The following is a 26,872-nucleotide window of genomic DNA, read 5'->3' as shown; positions in this document are numbered from 1 at the left end:
AGAGACTAGATCCACACTCCTCGGCTTTGCTTTGTTGACTCTTTCTTCTCCCTGTGAAACCATCGCATCCGACAACCTTGCCTGCAGCCAACTGTCAAGATCACATGGATCTGAGCCAAAGATGATATACACACACCGCTTTCTCAACATAAACCACCGTGCACAACCAAGCTGCAAAACAGATGTCAGGCAATGCGTTTGCACAGTGGTGGTCCACCTCGACAGGACCTGGCATTTCTGTGAACACGGCTCGTTTATCTGGCCCCATTTTCCTTTTTAAATGCTGTTATTTTTCTCTGGTTTTGTTTTTTTATATTAATAATTCCAGTATATTTTCTGATTGGTTATTGCATTTTATTCTTTGTTTTCCCCACCTTGCAGTTCAGATTTTCTCAAGCATTTACACTTAGCAGTCTGTTACTGCTTCACATAAAGAAGTCCTGCAGAGAACTTTTAACTCTGAGCCTCAGAACCTAACACTGACTTTGTTGTTTCTGTAGATAATTATCTGGGTTGGCCCTTGGGTATGCAGTTTTTCCTTTAGAGCAAAGAAACCCAGAGCTTTGTGTTTCAAATTAACTTTATTAAAACCTGTGAGGTAACAGTTCTCTGTATGTCCTCTGGCTTTTTCTCCAAAGACATGCAGGTAATGGGGTTGGGTTAACTGGCGACCTGTCCAGGGTGTACCCTGCCTTTCACCCTTTTGCAGGTGGGATAGGCTCAAGTATTGACCACATAAACATTTGCTCACATGTTTGTTGTCTGACATATTTGCACCAGAATAAGAAGCTGTTTGAAGTTAAAAAGTGGTTTTCTGACAGATAGTGAGAAACAGCGCAGTTATTCACTTATTCACAGCAACAATGCTCATGTGCTAATCGTTTAGAAATTGCAACCATTGCTTAGAAGATTAGCACGCTAGGTTTATGGGAATACCACTGATTTTTGTTTTTTAAATACAAATTAATTCAGGTTTTTTTTTTTTTTTACCTGATTGTGCAACTAGATTGGGAGATTTCTAAGCTTTTAGAAGATATGCACAGCTAAAAAATGAAGCACACCCCTAAGTGTCAGTATATATATATATAAAAAACACGCAGCACGCCCCTGCGGGCGGTTTTATCCTTCAAGCTCGGGTCCTCTACCAGAGGCCTGGGAGCTTGAGGGTCCTGCGCAGTATCTTAGCTGTTCCCAGGACTGCGCTCTTCTGGACAGAGATCTCCGATGTTGTTCCTGGGATCTGCTGGAGCCACTCGCCTAGCTTGGGAGTCACCGCACCTAGTGCTCCGATTACCACGGGGACCACTGTTACCTTCACCCTCCACATCCTCTCGAGCTCTTCTCTGAGCCCTTGGTATTATTATACGCAGCTGGATAGCATAGTGGTTAGACTACACGCCTTTGGAACAGAGGATCGCAAGTTCGATTCCTGCCTGGGGCATCTGTATCCAGTAAGGGTCCTAAGGCTAGACCCCCTATGCTAAGCAAGCCTACCGCAGACATGAGCTTAGGGTGTCTGGAGAATCCCTAGGGACGTTATCCCTGGAGGGCTTAACCCAGGGGTTGTGGTCATAACCTGGTTAGTGGCTCTGGTTGCTCTTAGAGGGTGTTCTCCTTGTGGCTGCGTGCAGCAGGCCTGGGGGAGGGCAGACGTAGGTTACTGCCCTGGTAGCCAGGCTGCCCCCTGAGTGGATCCGGGGCAGGCGTGGGGCTCCGTGCTAGGGCTCTGGCTGGAACTTGGGGGCTTCAGTCCTTGTTGGTGTGTCGCCGAGGATGTGGGCGGGTGGGTGCGCAGGGGGCCTCTGGCGCATCGGCCTAACTAGGGGGCTCTTCAACTGACAAGGAGTTTGATCCATCCTTGCAGGAGTCCACTCTGCAGGTGGGGGAGAGTCATGGGAGAGGTGGAGAATAAACTTAACCTGGGTGCCTACTGTCTTGTGCAGTCTGGGAGATGATTGAATGTTAGGGTGGGTACAGTTTCCTCTGCGTTGGGGTCGGGTGGGCTGCCCCAGGTCCTGTGGGGCTGGGTGGTCCTGCTGCCGTAGACCCCGGTCTGGATGGGCCTGGGCTCCCTTGCCTTGGTGGGTGCCGAAGGACGTGGGTACCTACTGGGGTGCGGGTGTGTCACCAGGGTGCAGGGGAGGCATCCCCCCATCCCCTTCTGGCCACCTGTGCCTCAATTTTGTTCCACAACTTAGACATCCACATTACTCACACTCTCATAACACATACATATAGGGCCTTGAGGGTGGGCACGTTAACGGCGTCCAGTGGACGGTCTGTGTATTCAACCCCACCTCTGGTGCTCGTGCCCACCTCTCAATTTTAAATCCATGTAGACAATGAGGGTTCTCGGGAGGGGCTGTGCTAACACCTGCTGCTCTCTGGCAGCACCACCATGCTCGCCCGTGTTTTAAATGCACCTTAGAATAACACACAGCCACACTACACATGAGCGAGAGGAGGGAGGTTTGGGGTCTTCACACACCCCTGTTCTCTGCTGGCCATCGGGGTGGGGGGGCTGGATGGAGGTTTTGGCCGTCCGATTGGGATCTGGGATGCGGGGCCTCCCTGCTGCTGCAGAGCCTGGGGCGGTCTGCTTGCCTCCACCCCAAGGGGAAAGGGTAACATCTCCTGGGTCTAGGTGCCGTTTCCCCCCTCCAGGGGTGAGGGTACCTGGACCCAGGGTATAGAGTTTTTTTGGGGAGTGTGATTGTGTGTACAGTGTCCATGTATGTCTATCCCTACGTTGGGTGAGTGCTGAGTATTTGTATATGTGTGCATGAGGGTGGGAATGCATGTTTGTATCTGTGTGTGCCTGTTTGTCTGTGTCTATGTGTCAGGTCAGGTCTTACACTCCACCTATCTGGGAACTCCCAGGCCTATCTCCCCTCACCACACTCCCTGCCGGTAACTGATGCCCTCAGGGGTCGGTGCGTTGGTGGTTCTTGGTGTCCGGGGCTGGGCGCTCAGGTATGTACCAGCTCACTCCCGGTGACTACTTGGCGGGGCCTGGTGCCTGTTGCTCGGTCAGGCCTCTTCTGGGGTAAAGGGGGCCCTCGGGCCTCCAGCCTCTGGGCCTGCGGCTCGGTTCACTCTGGCACAGCTGGCTGCCAGCAGAACCGGCGGGCACGCCACTGCAGCCCCCTCTGGCTTCTGCTCCGTGGCTACTGGGTGACCCCTCATCTGGGGCTCTCCTCAGCTCTTCCCAGGAGGGTGGCATGGATGCCCCTCCAGTGGTCCTCCTTGGGCTCTCGCACTCTGGGGCCTCTGGATGTCTGGGGCCTGGATCTCCTCCATGCCTGCTTCATGCCCTGGGGGACGGGGCTATGGCTCTCTACTTCCTCTAGCAGACCATTACATGGGGAAACCTTTTGAATACAAGCGCGCTGATCCACACAGGTGTGCACACGGGTGTTCACTGTTCATAGACATAAACTACACCTCTATTGGCTGCTATTTCCAAGCACATTGTGCGCTGTCGGTCCTGCTTGCTACACAACAACATTCAATATTTAATATTTACTGCTGTTTACACTTAGCTAGATTAACGTGATGTTGTTGTGTTTAGTATGTTGTTCTGGTTTTTTTCTTTTTTGCTTGTTTTCTCTTCTTTTTCTCTCAACAGGTGATCCAGGAGAGTTTTTTTTCTCTTCTTTCTCTTTTTAAGTGCCCTTTCTCACTGTCCCTCTTCCCTTCTGTTTTTCTTTTCCTTCATCTTTCTTTCTCCCTTGGTTTACAACTGAAAATAAAATAAAATAAATAATAACAACAAAGGTCGATCAAATGGACCAATACGGCAAGGCCGTGATGATCCATTTGGCAAAGTAAATCCATTGGGTATCCTTGTTGGTCTTCAGACAACAATTCTGACGGCTAAAGAACCAAATGGGACAGGCAAAAAGAAAAAAAAAAGTGACCCAACTAGTTGGCAAGTTGTTGTCAGAGATTACTGGCAGCTGTTAAAACTGGTTGCAATGAATACCTCCTTGCAAAAGCCTTGATCACCAGTCACCTGTAGTTTGCACAGAGGATGCTGAGTCGTCTGCAAACATTCTCTAGGGAGGCAAACGTTCTTTGCTTCCAGTTTGCATTGACCTTTCACAAGTTTCTCTACAGCTCAGAGAGTACGTGACAAGTGCTTGCAGACATGTTGGCATTTTTCATGCAAACTGTGGGTGGCAGCATCAATCTGCTAGCAGCCAAAACAATTTCAATCAGGCTTTGTTTTGTTGCACCAGGCGACAGGCAGAAACCACTCACCAACTGGCTGTGGAATATATATTTTTCCTAGAAGACTGGAGGTTGCCAGGGAGTCGACGACTGGTCTCTAGGCCTCTGTGACTGTGGATTAACCAAGTTAACTAGCATTAGCTTATTACTTCTGCTTCCAAAAAACAAAAATAAATAAATAAATATTTGACATAGATTAAAATAATTGAGGCGTCCACAAACCAACAGGTGATATTATGGTGGTTATATCAATTTTTTAGGTAACAGCCATCCTCTCTGTAGTATGAATGTCTGCACTCTTTTTAAGGACTACAGTGGTCTAACTGACTGATCCAAATCTATGATAATACTGTTAGAAAGGCTAAACACTGAGACACAGCTCTGTCTCTCAGTTTTTCATTGCCACCACAATAACATCTACAAACATTTCCTCAACATCTCCTTACACTTAACCAGCTGTACTTTCAGCAAAGGGGGAGGAGATTTTTCATTGCTGTCTGTCCATGTGTCCACGTGTGGCACATGAATGGGCTCTGTCTCACGTTTGAGTATGTGGATTTTGCTCACTCGGGGAAATAATTTCTCATGTTTGCATTTACTGACTAAATCACACATCTTTCTTTCAGAAATCGTTTCAGGGGCACAAACAGTTTATCTTCTTTGGAGGTATTTTCTTTTCCAACTCTTTGTATTTCTTTCTTTTTCCTCTACCAGTTGGCTGAAGGTAAGCTGCTGCTTTAACCTTCACTGATAACTGTGTTTTCCCCCACTTAGCTTCTTCTCCTCTTACCACTTTTACCTCCTTTCTTTCTGGGTGCACTTGTATGTACTGATTCCTTTCTTTGTCTGGGTGGCTGACTGGGTCCATAAGGCAAACAGGAGGAATTCAAGTTCATGTGTTTGTTGTTAGTAATGCTATTCTGTTTTTCTATCTAATAGTTGGGGGAGTTTGCGTTAACGTTGCCATATTTTCCACTCCAGATGTTTACAGGTTTTTTTTCTTGGTTTTTTTTTTGTGAGCGATTTGTTGAGGATTTGAAGCTGATTTAGTATTGTGATGTGGGTCGACTGTTTTCTTGCTTTGTTTTGTTTTTTCTATGCAAGAGTGATGGATCCTTCCACTTGATTGCAGGCATGAGTAATTGTAGGCTGGATGTTACAGCTTTAGAAATCAGTGGATCAGATTTTTTGCAGAGCTTAAAGGGACAGCTTACCCCACAGTGCCAAATGTTTACCTTTGACCTGCACCATATAATTATATATATCTTTTTCCTTTTTGAGGTTGTATTTGTCATAGAAGGAGCTTTTTCCCCCACCACCAAACTATACCCACCAACGTGTCACTCTGCAGAAGAAGGTTTGTGGATTTTGAGCAACCAGGTCATGATTTCCATTGTGTTTAAGAGAGAGCAAACATTTCAAGAGCCTTTCTTTTCTTTTTCCAATACTTGGCAACTCAAACCTAGACTTTCTATCTTTCCTATCTTGACTTAATTTCTAAATCCCAGTCATAATGTTTATCCAAACCCAGTTTATACACGGCACAAACAAAACACAGCTGTGAATGCTATTTTTTTAAAGCAATTAAAAAAAATATTGGCACGAGTCATTAAGCGTGTCAGAGCAGATTTAATATTAGTGCAATCAACAGCACTGCTTGCACCTTCTGCACACACTTATCCTGTAAAATAAGCCTGAACATATCACCAGAACTTAAACTGGTCACTGTGAAAAAGCTTTTCAGACCTGCAGTCTGTGAATGCACAAGCAGTCATTTTCTTTTTCTTTCTTTCTTTTAGAACAATTACAATTTCAATAAAACAAACAGAAAATGGAAAACACAAATAAAAATGGTCTGTACAACACAAAGAGAAGGTGTTGGAGAGGTAGCAGGAAAGAAGCAGTGGCTTATCCAGTGCTGCCCCCAGATAAATACTCTGTTATATCACCTACATAATGATATTCTTATTCTATACAACAGCACATGTATATACACATAATGTGAATCAGCAGACAAAATAAATTTTAACTTAAATTGGACCAAATCCATGAATTTTATAACAGATATTTTCAAAAAGGTATTTTTGTGTTCATGATACCAAACATTATGTATTATCCTTATTGGTCTTTTTTGAATTGTGCATATTTTTGTAGAGAGGTCTTGTGTTGCCCCAGATTTCAACACAATAATCTCAATATGGCAGTAAATTATTTATTTAAATTTCGCACATGTGCATGGTTTTGTGTAACGGGCTGAGAATGTCCTTTGTGTCTGCTCGAGCCGGTTTTCTTGAGAAAGAGCGCGTAGTGAACACGGACCGCAGTGTGTTTAAAACCAACGGAACAAGAGCTTGGGCCCGTTCTTCGTACCTCGCTAAGTAGGTTAGCCGGATTAGATTGTTGACGATTTCGCGTGATCCTGGATCAGTCGGTTCCCCGAAGCTCATCCGGGACTTGCTGTCATAGCAACAGAGCCGTAAGCGTAAACCTGCTCGGGAGCAGGTTTACTTTATGTAAACAGGATTAGATCGCGGCCACGCAGGTATGTCCGCGTCATTCATACGAAAGCAACAGCGATATTCCACCACTGTTTCACCATAAATAAATAACATCAATGTAACTAAAGACAATGCAGCACCTGATCCATTTATTGATTTCACACAGGTCATTTCCTAAAAAAGGGAAATGTACTATTAACATTCTATTACATGTATGTGATTATTACAGATTTAATTCATATTTCAGAGTAGCAATTGTAAATTACTTCGTGTAATCAAGATGAGAGACCACGGCTATAAAAGCGAAGGTGGATTTGGGAAGCCTGTCGCAGCCATGTCCTGTCCGTATACGCGAGCCACCCATTGCGGAAGGTGCAAGATTGATAAGGAGAGTCCTCAGAATTCAGCGTATATTGCGGGATAGACAGGATCCTTTAGCTCAGCGCGACAGTGTGCTCATTGAGAGATATCGATTTTCCCGTGAGGGTATTATTCACTTAACCAACTTGTTGACGAGGGGGTGCAGGACCACCACCTGTCTTTTTTTCCTCTGCCCTTTTCTTGGTTGCTGTTATAAACAAACAGATTATTCCAGGGTCTCTTTCCAAGAGACTAAAAGCAATATAAGTGATAAATATTACCATTCTGTAGGATATTCTTATATTTCACTTTTACCTGTTCCCATGTTCTAGTGGGTCCTGTCGTGGCTCTAATGTGAAAGAGGATAAAATATAACATATTATAATATAATGTAATATAATATTGGATAATATAGTGTAATATAATAAATCTACCCTACCGCCTACTGGTGTTGGCCAGAGGGGCCGATGGCACGATATGGCAGCCTGGCTTCTGTCAGTCTGCCCCAGGGCAGCTGTGGCTACAACTGTAGCTGCCTCCACCAGTGTGTGAATGTGAGAGTGACTGAATAGTGGCATTGTAAAGCGCTTTGGGTGCCTTGAAAAGCGCTATATCAATCCACTCCATTATTATTGTTATTATTAAATTACTTACGAGTTTAATTTGTCAGCAACTTCCTGCCAGCCCTCGCTCCTTGCTTTTGCAGCCTTTGCAGTGTTCCCTTGCGTTCTGATTAAACTCTGAAACTCATGAAATCCCTCACTCAAGAGTTCTTGCTCTGCTGCCGAAAAATACCGAGCCGAGCGCGCTCCGTCGACATTTTCGCCGACCAATCAGAGGGTTGCCGATCAATGTTTCTACTATCGATGCGTGGCCCCTTTTACAACACCCAGTGATGTCACATTACTGCGTCCAGCTGTACTAATCGTCAACAGCAGGTGTGTTCGGGGAACCGGATTAGCGAGCTCACGGTTAGCGCGATGATTTGATCTTGGATGTGTCATTTGATCTTGGATGTAGTAAGCGTCGTACGAAGAACGGGCCGTTCTTCGTACGACGTACGGTAACGTTCGCACAGAAAATCATCAGGAAATGATAAAATGTCCAAACGCGCTCTGATCACTCTCTCCCGGCGGAGAGCCCTGTGGAGAATTTGGGCTTCACGATCTACTGGCTCTTCAAGGAAGGGGCACGCCATGTCCGACACTTCCTACTGTCAGGTTTCCGACAAAGGGGCGGAGACAGTCAGGGTTAGTTGTAGTAAACCTGCTAGGGGGCAGGTTAGCTTCACGGAGTGTGTCGTCATAGTGACTCACTGAGGCTTCATCTGAACTCGCTTTCTGAAACCGAAAACCCAGAGTTTTCGTTAACTCAGGGTATACTTACTCAGTTTTTCCACTAAACCGGCTTCCTGAAACAGGGCCCTGCTCTCATTTCTGCAGGCTTTTCAGTGGCTGCTCTTTAACGTAAGCACAATTTTGTGCTAATGACCTGAATGAATGAGTAAAAGTGGGTTATCTGAAAATTTTATTCACACGGACACTGATTTCACAGAGTTAACACCCACTGTGACCTCAGGCAACTCAGAATTCCTCTCCGGATCCCGTCTGATGTCCACGTTGATCCACGCACGTCCTTTATAGATGTGCAAAACCTGTAGAAAAAACCTCTCTAATGATTTTATACCTCATCTCTCCTGCACTGCTTGTGTTTTCCTCCTGACAAAGGCTTTCCTTTTTGTCTACCATCGCCTCATGGCCGGAGTCTGGGCCCGCATTGCTAATGTAAGTAACATGGATGTCAAGTTTCTGGCGATGTTGGACCCTAATTGCAGACTGAATTTTCCCAAAAGTGGAAAATTAGTGGCTCTTCTCTTTCTGCCAGATGCTCTCCATCTCTCGTTTTTCATCCTTCTTTCCATCCTGTTTATTATTACCAACTGTGGTTTGCAGAGTCATGCAGGACTTGAGGGGCTGCAGCTTTTCACAAACTGTGGTTCTTCGGCTTCAGGGCCTACAGTTCACCGTGTAAGTGCTCCAAGAAGGTCTCAGGATACAGCCAATGTTTTTCAGAGAAGTCGTCACACGTCGCACGCCAATATTGTCTTGGAATTCAGCTTTATTGGCTACTACTATTAAATATGAGACTCCTAAGAAAGCCCTTTTCATCCTTTCCCACTCATTTCTGCTAAAATGACTCATCCACAGTGAGTGAATTGTTCACAAACTATATGTCACTCATCTCCAGGGCATGAAGAGGAGGGTGAGCTCACTGCATAGTTTAGTCTCGAGCCTTCCGCCGTGCTCCAGCACCTCAGGGATTGTTCAAATTCAAACAACTTGGTTTTACAACTAAAGCAATGCAAGGCCACAGAACTGAAGAGACATGCAACTGGAAAATCTGTGCACGTTAAGGTTATTTGTCTGTTTTTCCAAAGAAAATATTTGGCTAAGGACGCTGGGGGTTATCTGAAGCTGCATCCAAGACAAATGCACAACTTAGAGTGAATAAAACATGTCAGCGATTAACTGAAAAGGGCGGAAAGTGAATGTGTGTGTGTGTGTTTGTTTCTGTGTTTATTTGGTATCTAAAGCCATCCACACAGCTATTTGTTTGTCAAGCCACTGCTTGCTCACTGCATTTGTTGGTCTTCCTAATGTGTGTGTGTGTGTGTGTGTGTGAGTGTGTGCAGAATCTCTAAAAATAATTTAGAGATTCTGTAAAACTTTGCAAATATTTTCTCATTATTCCTTCAGCATGCTGCTTTAAACTGCTTGTTGAGCTTGGTGAGATCATACAAGTGTTTCAAATAAAAATCACCAGCATATTTGTCTGGGAATGGAATATCACTTAAATAATTGTGACCTCCACGAAGGCAATTACGTTTTCACTTTGTCATTTTCAGCCTAAATTTTCCCAGATTTTTTCTCAGACTTCAGTAGTGGGTCCAAAAAGAACCAAAGAAATATATTTTGGAACAGAGACTCAAAAATAGTTTGGGAAAGCATGAATTAAAATAGAGCAGAATAATTGGTATTTGCTATTATGCATGCACAAATGCTATTGCAGGCAGATATTCAGCACTTGGCAGAAACTAAATGCATTCAGGCTTGTAGACATGGTCATGACATCTGGTTGAAGTTCAAACCGAGCGTTAGAACTGTGAAGAAAGGTGATTTAAGTGACTTTGACTGTGGTGTGGTTGTTACTCTCAGGCAGGCAAGTCTGATGTACTGGAATTTTCCCACAAAACCTTTTCTGTTTTTGACTGAGAATGATCTAGAAAAAGTGGAAATATCGAGTGAGCAGCAGTTTTGATTAAAAATACTGCTTTGAGCTGATAGGAAGGCAAAAGTAACTCAAATAACAACCAAGTTATGCAGAAGAGCATCTCTGAACACACCACACTTTGAACTTTGAAGCAGATGGGTTACAGCAGCAGAAGACCACACCATATTCACTTTGAGCCCATCAGTATCAACTGCGTCTAAAAGCCACAGCCTTCCTTACTATTGCTGCTGACAATGTCCATCACTTGTGGTCACATAGTGATTGACATTAACAGAATTCTGATGTTTGCTTCCAGCAGGATAACATAAAGTGTAAAAAAGATCATCTCAAACTGGTTTCTTGAACATGACAATGAGTCCACCACATGCACCCAATGTAAACCTAATATAGCACCTTTAGGGTGTGCAACTATGTGATGCTATCATGTCAATATGGATTAAAAACCACAGAGGAAAGTTTCCAGCACCCTTTTGAATCCATGCACCTACTTTGACTTATTTATTTATCGCAGTTTTCAATCCTCTCGTTTAGTTTTCCCGAATGGCCTCAGGAATTATTGTGACAAGTATTTATTCGAATGGTTTTCTTTTCAGGGAAAAGGGTGGGAAAAGAGCGAACAGTTCAAACCAGTAAAAACTTGTCATACTTGTGACATCACATGTGTTGATGGACAGCATGGATGTAACGGTCGTACAAATCTGAGAGCATTGACAGATATTAGCACAATAGGTTCCTGCTGACAGACGTGAGGCCTGTGTGCTAGTGCTTTTTTTCCTTTGTATACAACACATTTAATTTCAAACCTTTAGTCAACACAGTAAGGTAAAACCTTGAGTAATTAAGCTTAATAAAGAGGCATTTAATCTGAGAACCGCTTTCCCCCAGAAGGCATAAACTCACAGAGTTGTAGCTCGTCTTTCATTTCCAGTGACCTACAGTATCTTATCAGTTATCTTCATAGTTATTGGAGGGTAACTTAATGCCAGTCACCTTGAATGATCGGTTTGATTTAGACTGTAAAAGCTCAGCTACAGAATGGATCAGCTTTTGCCTGAGTTGTATACTTTGTATTTGTGCTAACAAGGTTATATATCCACCTCTCAACGGCAACATGCTAATGGCTTATTTAGAAATTTCGAGCATGCTGACATAGTTATTTACCTATTCACCACGTCTTCACAGTGCTGTGACACTGTTTGGGTGGAGCGTTTTTTTAAGGTCTGATTTGGGCCCTGTTCGCGACACATAAATCTTTGCAGCTTTCAACATCAGCAGATAAATCAACCTGAAAATGATGAGACCAAGTCTGTCATAGCAGTGTTGCTCTCTTTTGGCTCTTAACTGCATCAAGTCTGCGTTTCACATTCCTTACAAGCATGGGCAACGGCATGTGCTGCGAGGAGGATGTGGACTATGCACAATCCTCACCAGGGTGCTGATGCTTTTGTTTTTCTGTTTTAATGGGAATTGAACCCCAGTATGAAGATGCGCATCCTCGCCTTAGTTTTACAAGTTTGTCGTGTCAGGTTTCACTTTCCCTCAGTCTTCCACATCTAAAAATAAATAAACTGCTTCTTTCAGCACTTTCTACCTTGTGATCAGTGAAATTTATCCCCCATTATTTTTGAATCCTTCCCGTGTTCATGGTTTGACCACATAATTTTTACTCGTCTACTGTCTCCTGAATGAGGTCGACCACCAGATTCTTTCTCACTCTCCGCTCTCCCACCAGCGCATCGCTCTGGCGGCCAAACCGCAAGCCGCAGTTACCCAGCATTCCTTGGAGAGGATGAGAGAGGCTTCAAGTAGCAGACTGTTAAATTAACATTCATGAGGAACCTCTCAAGTCACAGAACTGTTTCATGAGATCAACTGTTGCTGAATTTCACCACTGAAATGTAAAGTAGCACTTCCATTGTAGTGTTATTGTTTTGCAGATTTGCCGTTCGAGACAAAGAACAAGACTGACTTTGAAACAGCTCTTAAGACTTAGAAAAAAAAATATCAAAGGGCAGAATGGGGGCTTACTGTTTGTGCATTTATACTGTGTCTGGGAAATTTACAAAGTCACATCTTTAAGAAATAAGAAAAGACCAGACACAGGACCTGAGAGACGCATATGGTCCTTTCAGTTGAGCCAACTATGTTCACTGACGCGTCATCAGAAAATGGTCTCAGTGGAAGGGTGGCTGCCAAGAAGCCATTCTTAAGGAAAGGAAACAGGGAAAAAAGGCTGCGGTATGCCAGATTACACAAGAACTGGACTGAAAATTAGTGGCAACAGGACTTATGGAGTGCCATCCATCATTTGGATTGGGGGGAGACCCACATGTGCACAGGACAAATATGTAAACTCCACACAGAAAAGGCCCAGATGGCACCTTCCTGAGGCAACAGTGCTAACCACCACACCACTGTGACTCTTCAAATTCAGCTTCAACACTCTAATGAAGTGATAACATAATGTGTAACAAGATGGAGGTTCTTTCACGGTTTGACAGCCAGTAGTGTTGGAGATCTTGTCAAAACTGATGGAATTATGAATGAAGAAAAGCAACATCAGATTTTGATCCATCATATAATACCATCTGGAAAGCATCTGACTGGCAGTGGGTTAATTTTTCAGCATGACAATTGAAGCAGCGTGGGAAGAAAATGCAACCAACATCTGAAGAAGAGCTTTGAATGCCCTTCAGGAAGCCCGGAGAACTATTTCTGAAGACTACTTAAAGAAAGTTGACTTAAGAGTGCTCAGAATGTGTTTCAGAGTAAAGGTGGTCACAGCAAATATTGACTTTCAAACTGTTTTTGTCCTATATACTGTACCCCCATGTATGTGTGAACCTTTCAGTAAATCACTGCACACATTCCTATTATATTCCTAGCATAAAATAAAGAAATTATTAGGGGCTCAAGACTTTTGCACAGTGCTGTGTATTCACAACAAGACAAAAACCTGTTGTGGTAATTAACGCTAGCAGGAGTTTGCCTTTAGCCTAATGAAATTAAAATTACTTTCACATCCTCCCCAGCTGTGTACTGTAACTGAAACATATAACTGGTTATTTAGTAGTAAACTGACAGAAAGTAACAACCAACAATCCTGCTGAATTAAAAAAAATAAACTAAAAATCAGACTAATGAAAAAATTCAATTTTTTGATTTTAAGGTTTTGTGTTTAATCGAGCTAACTCCTTTTAAATCGAATATGTAAATGCATTAAATCTTAAGTCAGTGCATTAGTTAACATCATAACTAATGATATAAAACATGTGCTGAGGTGTCATTTAACCTTAGATGAAATCCTTTTATTCCACTTTCCAGCACACTTGAACTCTACATATTAAGCATAAATGTAGCATTCAACATGTATTTTTTCCCCGGACAAACAAACTCATTTCCATAATGCATAGACAAGGATTTTAATGTATGCTTCCCTTACAAATCACTGGCTTTCACACTAAGCAATAGTCACTTTTCAACAACCCATGATGCATTGCATCTGTGTATACAGTAGGTACTGCAGCCCAAAACAGCATTTATTAAAAGGCAACATAATTATGGTACAAACACTCAGAACAAACTGTCACCACACACTGGTCATTCTCTACAAGCTGTTAGAGGAGAAAGACTGTCTCGCTCCTTTAGACTGGCGCAGTGTAAAATATATAAATGAAATTTGTCAAGAGCAGTAGCAACGTATGAAACCAACTGTGAGGTCATTAGCACATCCTTTCTCTACATGTTCCCGATATCATTCCGGCAGTTTTCCTACAAACATGGCTGACTGAGCAGATAACAGTTATATTTCCCCATCATGTGTTTTATTACCCTATACCCTGATGTAAAAATCTTTAATTTCCTTGCACATTTCAATTTGTTGCCTCAGCAGAGAATCAAATTAGAACTTTCAAGGACTTCTGTTAGTATTTTTTTGCATGTTAAATACAACAAACCATCTTCTTATTCATCATCACTAGATTTCTTTTTCCTGCAATATGTTTTCTATGGGTATTAAGTTTTTAATTTAATGGAGGAGGACATGCAAAGGATTATGCAAGTGACGGGGTGAGAGAGCAATGTGATCTGCTGTGGTGTCCCCTAAAAGGGGCAGCTAAAAGAAAAGAATATTTACATGGAGGGTTTGAAGTAACATTTTAAATCCATTTCTTTTTTTATTTATTGTGTTGTAGCTGTCTAAAGGAGACACGGCCAACAACGACTCAAATTAGAGCTGTTTTCATTAGCACGGGATCAGTTTTAATATTGACTGCTCCAAAATTAGTCTGTCTGCACGTCTGTTTGCTTTCCTCTGCTTCATGACATACAAACAACTCACGCAAAAAAAAAAACCAACAAATTCCTGAAAAAAATAATTTGCCATTTTTTTTACCATCTAAATACAGTACAATGTTTACCCAAATATATGCAGAAAATTTCAACAATTATTTTTTGAAGCAGCACACTAAACTCGTTTGAACCTGTTGAAATGTTACTATTTTTTTTCTTTGCCCTTTACTCATTTGCATGACAGGATTTGGATTAAACGATTGTCAAATAAAAAGAAACATCTTCCTTTTATCTGCATTCATCTCATGGTGGCTGTACAATTTAAGAAACGGTCACAATTTTCAAACAACATCATGCAAACATATGTAACCAGCACTAAATTACATGAGCAAGAATGATCAGCTGAAAGTCAATGAGAGAGCAGTGAGGGCAGAGATCATCGCTTTTACTGCTTTTGACAGCGCTGAGCTCAGGACAGGACCCACTGTAACAGGTCCCAGAGCAAAAGTACAGAATATCCAATTAAATGCACACAAAACACCTTAACATCTGCAGCAACCAATATGAACACACTAAATGAACATTTATAGATTCTCCAGCATTTACATACTAAGATTCATTATAAAAGCCAGTAAAAGGACCAATAAAACTCTGTTTGTCCATGTAGGATTTTAAAGGGAACTGAATGTAATAAATGTGAAATATTTACTTTTTATTCTTACATAAAATGCACTGAAGGGTGTAAAGTGGGTCTTTGTAAACACCAGCGTCAAAGCTGTCCCTTGTTGTTGATTTACCTTGTCGTATTGTAAGGAGTTTAATGTTATTTTCATTAACAATTAATGAAAAATATCATTAGCTTACATTTTGTCTTCAGGCATCCAGTCTAAAATTACAGTAATTAACCGTGAAACTACATCTTAAAGCTCAAAGTATAACATGTACAAAATATGAAGTTCCAGAAAGAGGTTCTGTTGCAACAACTCTCACCAATAGACCCATCATAGTGTATATCCTAAAGGCACCTTAGACAAAGAGAAATCCCTGTGTGCAAGCGGTTAAAGAGGTTGAAGGTTGAAAAACAAATGTGAACAAAAGATAAATGGAGAAGCTTTTCCCTCTCAGAGAGCCTAACCACTGCATGGAAACACTGTATCACCACGAGAAAGGCTACATAGTAAATAAATGGAGTTTTCATTGCATAAACTATTCTGTTGCTGATTGTCTAAAAGCATGACTTAAAGACACAGAATGCAGCTCTGTAATATTACAAGATTTGACTCAGTTTTTGTTTCAAATGCTGCAAAAAAAATGCCAGAAATGCTCCGTCGTTCTGGCACTGCGTCATTTGTTTTGTTTTCGTACTGCGATTACTGAAACAGTGTATGTTTTTAGAAATAGGAAAGCATGCATTGGGAAATTATCTCCTGATCATGCAGATATTGTTTCTGGATTTGTACTTCAAAGTCTAACAGTAGGAAGGAACACACAAATATACAAAACAATAAAAACAAACAATGAGACGAATTGAATTCAAAAAACAAAAACCTCAACAATTAAAAACAGTGTCCAACAAGCTCTGTTCTGCTTCGGCAAAAACAATCCCCCCCAGGAACGATGATGGAAAAGTTCGCCTTCCCCCACTTGCTTGGTATCCTCTCCTCCTTTTAAACTCATCCCAAAAATCACCCACTGTGGTGCATCATCATCGTTATCATCAATTCTTCCACCTCCTCCACTTTCAACCGGGTATATGACTTTCCTCTTCAGGCTGGGCTGACTTGCTCCCCCTGCAGACGAGAGGTTGGAATGACTCAGTAGTCCAGCAACCAGATAAGTGGGGAGACAGCGCCTCTGGTGCCACTGAGGGAGTTTAAATTGGAAAGTGACTTGGGATCAATTAGATAAGTAGGTGGAGCAGGTATGGATCACACCCTGCTGGTCGGGTGGCAGCGGTATGTTGGACAGTTGGACAGAGCATCTACTCCGCTGTCGACGTTCTGTGAGCACCCTCCCTCACAGCAAGCCTCTGGGAGATATAAAGCAGACAATATGAGTAATGAATCTACCTGACATTAAAAACGGTGAAGTATGTTACACACAGCCAAAGAGGAGCCACCTGCATCTTCCCCCGGCATCAGCAGATGAGCTGGGTTGGCTCCTTCTTGTCCCGTGCCGAGCTGGAGACGCCTCATGTGACGAACCACTGCTGTGGCATTGAACGCTTGCTGCAGAGAAGCAATAATGAAACTTCAAGAAAGGAGGAAAATCTACTTGCCAATTTTGGACAAATTAGGATCTGGATGGCAATTTAACCCGCCGAGGATCAAGTCATTGTAGCTGAAATCCCTAACCCTAATTACATTTTTTAATTGCCCGGTACAGTTAAGTTAAAATATAGCAAACCAGACCAGTTTTAATCTCTGTCCTCTCCTTTAATGCTAAAAATGAAAAGAACAATGCAACATGTAAGTAGAACTGGGAGGCAGACTTACCTTCCACTTGCTCTTAGCAAAATTCTTCTTAATCTGCGCACTGACAGACTCGTGAATGTTCTTGTCCAGCGCAGTATCCCCAGCAATCCTGACAGAGGAAATGGCTTTCAGTGCGAATGTGTTTTATTTGTGTGCATAACGGATAGGAATCCGGATAGGAATTGTTCTACAGATATGGTCACACATAGTTAACCGACATGCAGTCCAAACACTTACAATATTTACAAAACTTAAGTGTAATTATTGAAGATTTGAACTAACAAAATAACATTATTCTTCTTTGGAAAAATTATGTGTACAAGGAGCCATACCAGGGGTGCTGCAGAGCCTGCTCACAAGTGTAACGTATGCTGGGATCTTTCTCCATCAGATGTACTATAAAATCTTTAGCTGAAAAGGTAAAAAAATATACATTTTAAACATTATCAACTGCATAAAACTGATGTTTAATGAATGATTAATAACCATACTGTACTATCAGTCTAAAACTGGATTAAGCTTATTAATGCAATAATACTTCAGTGTTTTAACTTGACGCCAAGAGTCAAAAGTAGGAATTTTATTTTATTTTTTTACATTTGATCGTTGCCTGATCTTGCAAGTTAAATGCCTGCAGGGTAAACTTTAGGCTTGGAAGGAACAAAAAGATCAAGTCTCCGTCTGGCACTCTGTGTCAAATGGAGTGTCAGGTAGGTGGGAGATTTTTCTGCTCACTGTGAGGGTCTGTGTTTTGCAGAGAGAAGTATTCAACATTGGCGTGCAAAACTGCCGTTCACAATATTCACTATTGGATGAATGCCACCCATTCACAAGGCAATATTTTATGAATCTGGCAAAGATACTTGTAGTAAAACATTTAAATCAGCATGTACGTGTGTAGACACAAAATAATTACCATGTTCTTCCTGTCGCTTGTGGAATGCAATATCTAATGTAATTTCCAGGTGTGATTTAATGACTAGAAACCGTATCAAAGAAAGTTTTTGAAGTTTCTCCAGGACATGTGAGCACTCTGGAGTGTACAATCCCAAATAACAAATGCAGACAAGCACCGGCTGAGACTGTAACAATATAAGAAAAAGGATGTAAATTTCTAATAAATTTCTTGTGGCTCATCTCTTTCTGTGTAATCCAGAACTATCAGATTTGATTTAAAGAGGAGGATGTTTCTGACCTCAAAGAAAAAGAATGAATTAATTTGATGGTTTCCACAACACACACCCAGAACACAATCCTCTGGTGATTTGGGAAACTTTGTTAAAAGGGTGTGTTCCTTCTTTAATCACAGTTTCCAGTGTGATCAGCCTGAAAAGTATCAGTTCCAAAAAGCTCTTTATGAGAGGTCTCATGTCTGTACTGTACCTGAATCAGAGATATCGTCCCAGTACGGAGAATCAAACTCATATTCTGCTTTCAGGATCTGTTCAAACAGTTTGGCATCATTCTCGTCATAGAAGGGAGGATAACCACACAGCCTGAAACACAGAGACAGCACAGGCTGACACTTCCCTTTACAGACACGCTTCGGCTTTTCTATGATGCTAAAGCCTTAATCACTCCTTTATTTAGTAGCTCTGCTTGTTTTGATTTGGCTGATTTTAATGCTGGGTGCCCTTCCTGATGCAACCACCAAGGGATTAGTGTCTATTCCTGGGATCCAACCATGAATCCTTTGCTTGTTAGTTGAATGTTAAAATTAATACTGCTGCTGCTGAATCCAAAACATGCTGCATTCTGATTAATCCTTATCAAAACCTGACTGTTAAAATATTGTATCTCTGCAGATGTGATTCATCTTGTATAAAGATACATCTAAAACATGTACTCACAGAATATATGCTATGACACCAATAGACCAGCAGTCAACTGCTTTACTGTAGGGCTTCTGAGCCAAAACTTCAGGGGCTGAGGAAACACAAGGTCATAGCTATTAAGGCACAATATAACAAGACTTAGCCTTCATAGTGTCTGATACATGTTTAGCATGCTTTCTGTCTCACTTTTTCATACACAGTACACCATCTCTGAGCCATTAAACTGTGTTAAAGCTGAGATCTGAGAAAAAGGTGGTGTACACGCCTAAAGTTGTTTTTTATAAACAGATTTCTAGTATTTGACTCCTTTACCGACATATCCAGGAGTTCCACAGGCTGTTGACATCACACTGCCAGAGCCCTCAATTTTTGACAGACCAAAGTCACTGATCATGATTTTGGAGTCTTCATCCATGCTGTAATACAGCAGATTCTCTGGCTTTGGATGGAGGGACAACAGAACAGAACGTAAATAAAATGCATCATAAAAAAACCATAAAAAGTCTTGCAAACTGAAATCCAACATCACTGGACACACAATTAATAACTAATTCTACTTTTGTTAATGATCAGCAAAGCCATACAGTAAGGGGGGATAACAGACATGTATTTAGTCTGGGGGGAAGAACGTTTTTGCCAATTCCTTTAAAGGAGTGTGTGTGTGTGTGTGTGTGCGTGCGTGCGTGCGTGCGTGCGTGCGTGCGTGCGTGCGTGCGCGCGTGCTAAAGATCCTCAAAGGTTCGGTTTAAAATACACAGCACCATTAGGTATCAAAACACAGAAGATAAAGCCCCATAGCACAAAAACATTGATGAAAATGAAACCATATCTCATTATATTGTAGTGAAAAAACAAAAAAAGAGAGACAACAACCTACAAGAATAAACTCAAATTCACTACCATTTGCCACACAAAGTCAATCTTTTCAAACATAGTTCTGATCCCTGGTTCACCTTGAGGTCACGGTGCACAATGCCCATGTCGTGGAGGTATTTGACAGCATCCAGGATCTGCTGAATGAGCTTACTGGCATCTTTCTCTGTGTAGAAGCCCTTCTCTATGATACGATCAAAGAGTTCCCCACCAGACACTCTGTATTTTCAATGTGGATAAGAAAGAAGAAAAGAACAGTGAGAGGGGGACTAAAAATAGAAGGGAAGCATGGAAATTTAAAAGTGTAAAAGCGAGATATAAAAAGATAATCCCTGCTAACTCCAGCAAATAAAAATCTTTTATAGTTAGTTATAAACCACTACTTCAGATAAAGTTACTTTCTTACAAACCACATGGGAAAAATGCTTTCAGTCTAAAATTATAAACAGTCAGTCAATCTTACAATGTCTGCTTCATATTTTGCCACTAGATGGCAACGTGACTCTATCATAGGAATTTCGAGTACATTATGAATACCTGCACAGGAAATTTAACATCTTACAACGAGCTAAAGAAAGGAAAGAGAAGATGATATGGATGTTTAGACAAGCAGTGCATGGAAAGCTGGGTTGCTGAACTCATTCGGCCAGTGTCCCCGTGTCACTTTAACCACATATTCAGTTCCCTCCATGATACATTCCTATTCCTGCGTACATTTTCACATATATGTGCAGCCTCTGTTTGACACCAGTTGGCAGAGGTAAAATAAAACTGAACAGGATAGTGATGCAGCACAACATGAAAGAGTGAACAACCACGAATGAGGTAAAACATCTGGATTTCAAGGTCACATCTTCCCTCTTTGCTGCTGTTTTTCATTTCCCTAATTTTACAGTCATTAATAAATTAATAATAATTTTTCTAATCCTCATCTTGCCTTTGTTTTTCCTCTCTCACTCTGACATTTCACTAGTTGAGGTGGGTGGGACACTGACTGGCAACTAGTATGAGGGCAAACTCCCCACTGTTGCTCATGAGTAGGCAAAGTACAGAGTTTTCGTGTGTGTGTGTGTGTGTGTGTGTGTGTGTGTGTGCGTGCGTGCGTGCGTGCGTGCGTGCAAGCATGCCTGTGTGAATGTGTTGCAGGGTGCAATTCATGGCATGTGACAAGCCGTGTGTGGGAGAGAACACAAGTAGGCACGCAAAGACAATTCACAAAGTCCCACACATATGTGAATACTCACAGTTGCATGACAAGGTAGAGGTGTGATTTACTCTCAAATATGTCTTCCAGAGACACAATGTTGGTGTGTTTGATCCTGTGAAGAGAGGGAAAAAAGGAAAAAGCAGGCGAGAAGTTCAGTTGTTAATTCTGTTCTTCAAGCAGTACTTGCAAAAAACTGGTTTTACATATGATCTTTATCCAGTCTTTATCGATAAGAGCTGTTTGCAGAGAGCAAAATAATAATTTTCTGTCATGTTTTTTGTGGGACACTAATTGCATTTTAGCAGTTTAAACAGAGCTTCCACTGTTCTGCTGCCCCATGTCTGCAGATACAGATGCGAGATGGACTCATCAGATTAAGATTACTCTTGTACCTCTGTCTAACCAACGTGTAATGTTAGCACACCTGCAATATGTGTCTCATACAAATGCTACTGTCAATAAATAACTGTAACCAAACTTTCTGCCAGTTTTTTAAAAGTGATTTACTAACACATCCATCTACAGTCATGTACAAAGGAAAATGCATGCTCTTTCTATCCTGAGGTTTAAGTGATAACATTTTTTAAAAAATGTGTGCTGTATGTCCCTACGAGGTTCTAAAATTACTTAGAGACAACCTAATCTAAAAAAATAAAAAAAATACATACATAACACATTTGATAGGCAGCGTGGCCTTAAAAAAATATCAAGAAAAATGTAAGAAGTGAAGGACAAAAGAAGAAATGGCAGGCATAAAAAGAAAAACAAAAAAAGACACCAACAATCTAAAATAGATCAATAGTGTCTGACAGTCATGTCCTCAAGAAAAAAGGAAAAAACAAAGACCTGGCCCATGACCTGAGAGATTTAGCTGGTTTTTCCATCTACGGTTCACTGAAGCCTCATCAGAAATGGTCTCAGTGGAAGGGTGGCTGTTAAGAAGACATTTTTTGGGGGAAGAGAATCAAGTAGGAAAGGCTGACATACGCTAGATTACACAAGAACTGAAATGAAAATGCAAAAGTCTGATAGTGTGAAGAATCCAAATGTGAAACATTTTCTTGAAACTGTTGTCAGTATTTATGGACGTCAGAAAAGAGGCACAAGAGAGAGCATCAAAAGCCATGTTCAAAATACAGTGGAGGTTCTCTCATGGTTTGGAGATTTTGATTGAACATGCAATATGTTCTATAGCTATAATTCTTATTTTTTTATTTACTTTAACTGTTGATTCACTTTTGACCAAATGAACACACTCAATACTGTATGTTGGAAAGAAGTAAATCACTTTTGAAAAACTGGCAGAAAGTTTGGTTACAGTCTCCATGGTTTCCACAGACCATGGAGACCATCTGACTGGTAACGACTTCATTGTTCAACTTTACAATGGTCCCAAACACACTGACAATGCAGTAAAAGCATACCTGGAAAGAAAAACACACAGTGGATCACTATCAGTCGTGGATTGGTTTCCACAGAGCCCAGACCTCAACATTATTGAAGCAGTGTGGGATCATCTTGGGTGAATGGTAAATGGCCTGTACTTGTATAGCGCTTTACTTAGTCCCCAAGTACTCCAAAGCGCTTTACACTACATTCAGTCATCCACCCATTCACACACTGGTGATGGCAAGCTACATTGTAGCCACAGCTGCCCTGGGGCGCACTGACAGAGGCGAGGCTGCCGGACACAGGCGCCACCGGGCCCTCTGACCACCACCAGGAGGCAACGGGTGAAGTGTCTCGCCCAAGGACACAACGACCGAGACTGTCGGAGCCGGGGCTCGAACCGGCAACCTTCCGATTACAAGGCGAACTGTCAACTGTTGAGCCACAATCGCCAACAAAACGTGACAGCCAACATCCAAAGAAGAGCTTTGAATGTCCTTCAAGAAGCTTGCAGAACTATTCCTGAACTTTGCTTAAAAATGACAAGGAAGCTGCCTAAAAGAGATTAGACTGTGTTAAAGAATAAAGGTGCTCATGCCAAATATTGACTTTCAAGCTCATAAGTCTGTACAAACTCAGCGTTGATCTTTGGTCTTGCTGTGTTTCCACTGATGTTTGCACATGTTTCAATAAATCACTGCACCTAGTTCCATTTTAGGAGCAAAATATAAAGAAATATGGGTAACTCAATCTTTTTTCACAGTACTGTATCTCAAGAAGAGGTGTTTGTCCTGGAACAGGAACCAACTCATAAAAATATTGCCCCATAGTGCTACCTTTTACTTCAGCTTTGATTCTTTTTGATTTTTCCTTTTCCTTCATCATGCACTCTGAGTGTTTGTTACCTCAGTGCCTGGTCTAAGGTGTGTGGTTGAAGGTTACCGAGTTGAAGGCAGGAAGACAAAGACAACATAAAACCATGTGTCTGAGATGTACCCAAGGTAACTATGTATGCGTCATCCTGTGCTCACGCTGGATTACAGCAATGAGTCTTATCCACCTTCATTCAGCAGCTTAGCTCTGTGTGGAGCGAGAAACGGACATGTGGAGACTCACATACAGTTTCACACACACGATTACATATGGTCTGCAACATGTAGTACACATTCTGTGCTTGTGTGGACAATGAACCTACGGGTGGACACGGGTCATTGTGACTGTCAGAAAGCTGAAGTGTCTATTTAAGGTTCGGTCCTCTGCTGACCCCTGTCAGCTTGGATCACAGAAAGTCAGCAAATTAGAGAACAGAGCTGCCAACTTTGCAGTGAGCACGAAGCAAAACTGACACTTGAGTGAAAGTAAGAAAACAGGAAATTCTAGTGATTTTTAAATGCTGCTGATTTTTTATTGATTTATTTAACCCACCCTTTGGATTTTGCTGTCTTAGACTTTAAAGTTAAAAATTTATTTTTTCTGTTCACACCTTTTGTATTTTATTGTATTCTTCCAGAGCACTGAGTGGGCCAACCACAAACGAAAGAATGGTTCTTATAAAACTCTTATAAAATTTTAAAGTGTTTCCAGAGAAAATGTAAATATGTTTTTTTCAGATCAGAAGAGATTCAATTAGTCAAATGAAAAGAAACAAGCCACCAAAACAGAACTGTTAATCTGTTACCCATCGTGTTTTAATTTGAATGCAGTTACTTCAGTTCATGTGCACGCAAATAAAACATTTTAAATAACTTCTCATTTTAAGAACTGTATAATCACTTGAAAATCTTCCACAACTTTTCTGTGTTAGAAGCAGCTACTCTACTGGCAACAAGGTTCCCTGTGTGACACTGAGCAGAATATGCAGTCACATCACCCACTGCCTGCCTCATCTCGTGAATTCACTTTGTAGTAAAGGTGTCAGATACAAGCTTGTGGTCTGACACAAACATGTGTAGTCTTCTTATCTGTCCAGTCCAGTGTTAAATGAGATGGAGCCAAAGACATGCTTAAGGTATGATATTCAGGCTTTGCTGCAACCCTTTCCAGATTTGAAACAAAGTAAGAGGGCGACTTCACAGAAATTCCTCCGACTGGCACAGCTACAAGTGACTCGAAGAGTACAATTAGTCACTGTATTTGCAAATGTCTGTGCTTCAGTAAATGTTTGGTCTAGATAGAACGGGGGAAAGACGAACAGCCCGTGTAACATTTATTAGCAAGACAAAATAGAAAAGCGAAACAGGAAAGACATATTTCTACACTAGCTTGGTGATCATATATTCAATACACTGACCTCTTTTATACAGTTCATAGTAACACGTGTCAAGCATTAAATACACACCAATAAATTTACAGTGGGAGAAATAACAAAAGCCATAGAGGATGACGGGTTTGGGTCTGGCCTCACAGGGAGTGAAGGCAGAGACCGAGTGGCCACATAACGTGGCAGCTGACTATTTAAAAAGCAATTTAATGCGACAGCTGTGTCCCTCGGTCATAAACAAACAGCAGGTTTACTCTGTTTCAGTGTTGTTCCACTGTGCTTTTAAAGTATTTATTAAGGCAGAGAGTAAAATGTGGAGAGAAAGAGTCTCTTATGGGTGTAACACAATGGTGAGACTTGTTTTTCACTGGTTATGTATATAATCAGTTTTGTATTCTTGTTTGCCTGTTTTAGTTAAACAGTGGTAATTTTATTTTGGTGATTTTATGACCTACAACACTGTTTCTAAAAAAAAATAAGTACACTTTGAAAAAGAAAAACAGAATGCAATAATTTAAAAATAATTTAAAACCTATATTTAGTTGAAAATAATACAGAAATATATCAAACTGTTTTGTTTTGTTTTTTTAAAAAAGCTCATTTAATGTTTTGCCACCAACACTTAAAAAAAAATTAGGAAGGAGCAACAAAAGATAGCAAAAGTGGTTCAAAGCCAAAAAAATAACTCATTATGATTAAACTTAATGAATAACATTATTATACATAAAACGGAAAACCTAGAAAAAAAAAGTGAACCTGAAAAAGGTTCACAGTTGCACACACAAACTTTGGAAACACATAAACTTTAAATAAACCTCATTTTTTCATAAACAGGATCAAGAAACACTGCCACATATTGTGGGCCTGACTACAGCCTAGTCTTTGCAATCAAAGTCACGGATACTCTGACTTCTCCAAGCTAAAGCGCAAAGTGCACATTAATGATGGGTAAAGTGAGGCTTTGTGCAAACATTCAAAGCAATTGTGTCAACTGTTTCGAGACACTCATCCCTACAGTGACACCTACTGGCCAGTTTTGATATTGTCACAGGTTGACAATGCTCTTCTTCTCTAAATGACCATAGAGAAAAGTGTTGCACACTTCTACCACTCTATCAATAATTATGAACATGTTTTGAAGAAATGCCCATACAACAAAAGGAGAAAAACCTGTAAGAACCTTAAACGACAAAGCTGTGACTGTAAGCAAATACTATTTCCTCCCTTTTAAGTTTACATAAATGTGGTTGTTTCCGCTGTTTTGAAATTCAGTGAAATGTAAACAAACCAATTTATAAAATGTTTGTTTATTGTGACAACAATTTCAATGTCACCTACTTTGTAGGTAGGGTGTAGATGTAGATGTAGAGGTGGGGAACTCCAGGCCTCAAGGGCCTGTGTCCAGCAGGTTTTAGATATCACCCTGGGTCAACACACCAGAATCAAATGATTAGTTCATCATCAGGCCTCCGGAGAACTTCAAGACATGTTGAGGAGATAATTTAGCTATTAGAATCAGCTGTGTTGGATCATGGACACATTTAAATCCTGCAGGACACCGGCCCTTGAGGCCTGGGGTTCCGCCACCCCTGGTGTAGAGTGTAGGCCACAGTGATCTTTATAGAAGATGTTTCATTTACAGTGGAACGAATGTAGCTAATTATACCAATGAAAAATTAACGTCTATGTAAATATGTTTATTCACAAATATTAGTTTTTCAGCTGTTTTGCGGATGAGTTGGCTTCTTTTTTTGTAACTTACTAGGGCTGAACGATATATCGCATTTGCGATAATATCGCGACATGATCAAGTGCAATTTTCTAACCGCAAAGGCTGCGATTATACTGCGATTATAAGGCTGTCCAAATTACTACCATATCCCAGAATTCATAGCGCGGCCCAGCCAAACTCCAGTTTCCAGCAATGGCGGCCGCTACTAAGTTTTAAAATTACTCATACTAATCTTTCTGGGTCACAAAATAAACTTTTAACATATTTTCAGGCGAGAAAGTAGTTGTGTAAACATCAAATATCTGCTCGGTTTATCAAGATATCCCATATTTGCAAAAGTGCTTCGACGTTTTCAGAGGCGTCTGCTACCCACCAGCTCGACAGCTAGCCGAGAGCTCGAGGATTACTGATGCGGCCGAGAACGGCACAA

At 41.3% G+C, this 26,872-nt stretch overlaps 1 protein-coding gene and 1 long non-coding RNA gene across 4 annotated transcripts in view; both read right to left on the bottom strand.

The window, feature by feature from the left end:
• Positions 1 to 5,765: 5,765 nt before the first annotated feature.
• Positions 5,766 to 13,258, bottom strand: LOC146669558 (uncharacterized). Its single transcript, XR_014911728.1, has 3 exons — positions 7,746 to 13,258; positions 7,407 to 7,440; positions 5,766 to 7,299 (listed from the first exon to the last, which is right to left on the bottom strand). It is a non-coding gene; the product is annotated as an uncharacterized LOC146669558 (long non-coding RNA).
• Positions 13,259 to 13,640: 382 nt separating this feature from the next.
• camk1b (calcium/calmodulin-dependent protein kinase Ib) overlaps positions 13,641 to 26,872 on the bottom strand; it is a 41,951-nt gene continuing 28,719 nt past the window's right edge. For 2 of the 3 annotated variants that reach the window (XM_085406204.1, XM_085406205.1), the window contains exons 4-12: positions 21,099 to 21,173; positions 19,935 to 20,073; positions 19,294 to 19,420; positions 18,997 to 19,072; positions 18,530 to 18,642; positions 17,479 to 17,557; positions 17,168 to 17,255; positions 16,792 to 16,900; positions 13,641 to 16,701 (exon numbers count right to left, since the gene is read on the bottom strand). In XM_085406204.1, the coding sequence (XP_085262330.1) occupies positions 16,601 to 16,701; positions 16,792 to 16,900; positions 17,168 to 17,255; positions 17,479 to 17,557; positions 18,530 to 18,642; positions 18,997 to 19,072; positions 19,294 to 19,420; positions 19,935 to 20,073; positions 21,099 to 21,173 (907 nt within the window). In that variant the 3' untranslated portion in view covers positions 13,641 to 16,600. The remainder of the gene's footprint in view (positions 16,702 to 16,791; positions 16,901 to 17,167; positions 17,256 to 17,478; positions 17,558 to 18,529; positions 18,643 to 18,996; positions 19,073 to 19,293; positions 19,421 to 19,934; positions 20,074 to 21,098; positions 21,174 to 26,872) is intronic. The other variant, XM_085406203.1, reaches the window with a different exon arrangement.

This window comes from Rhamphochromis longiceps, linkage group LG5 (genome assembly GCF_057381845.1).
Source record: "Rhamphochromis longiceps isolate RC_006_pf linkage group LG5, R_longiceps_female_GT1.1, whole genome shotgun sequence".
Lineage (NCBI taxonomy): Eukaryota > Metazoa > Chordata > Actinopteri > Cichliformes > Cichlidae > Rhamphochromis > Rhamphochromis longiceps.
Note: the sequence above shows the minus strand (reverse complement) of the source record. Positions and strands in the feature narration are given on the sequence as shown.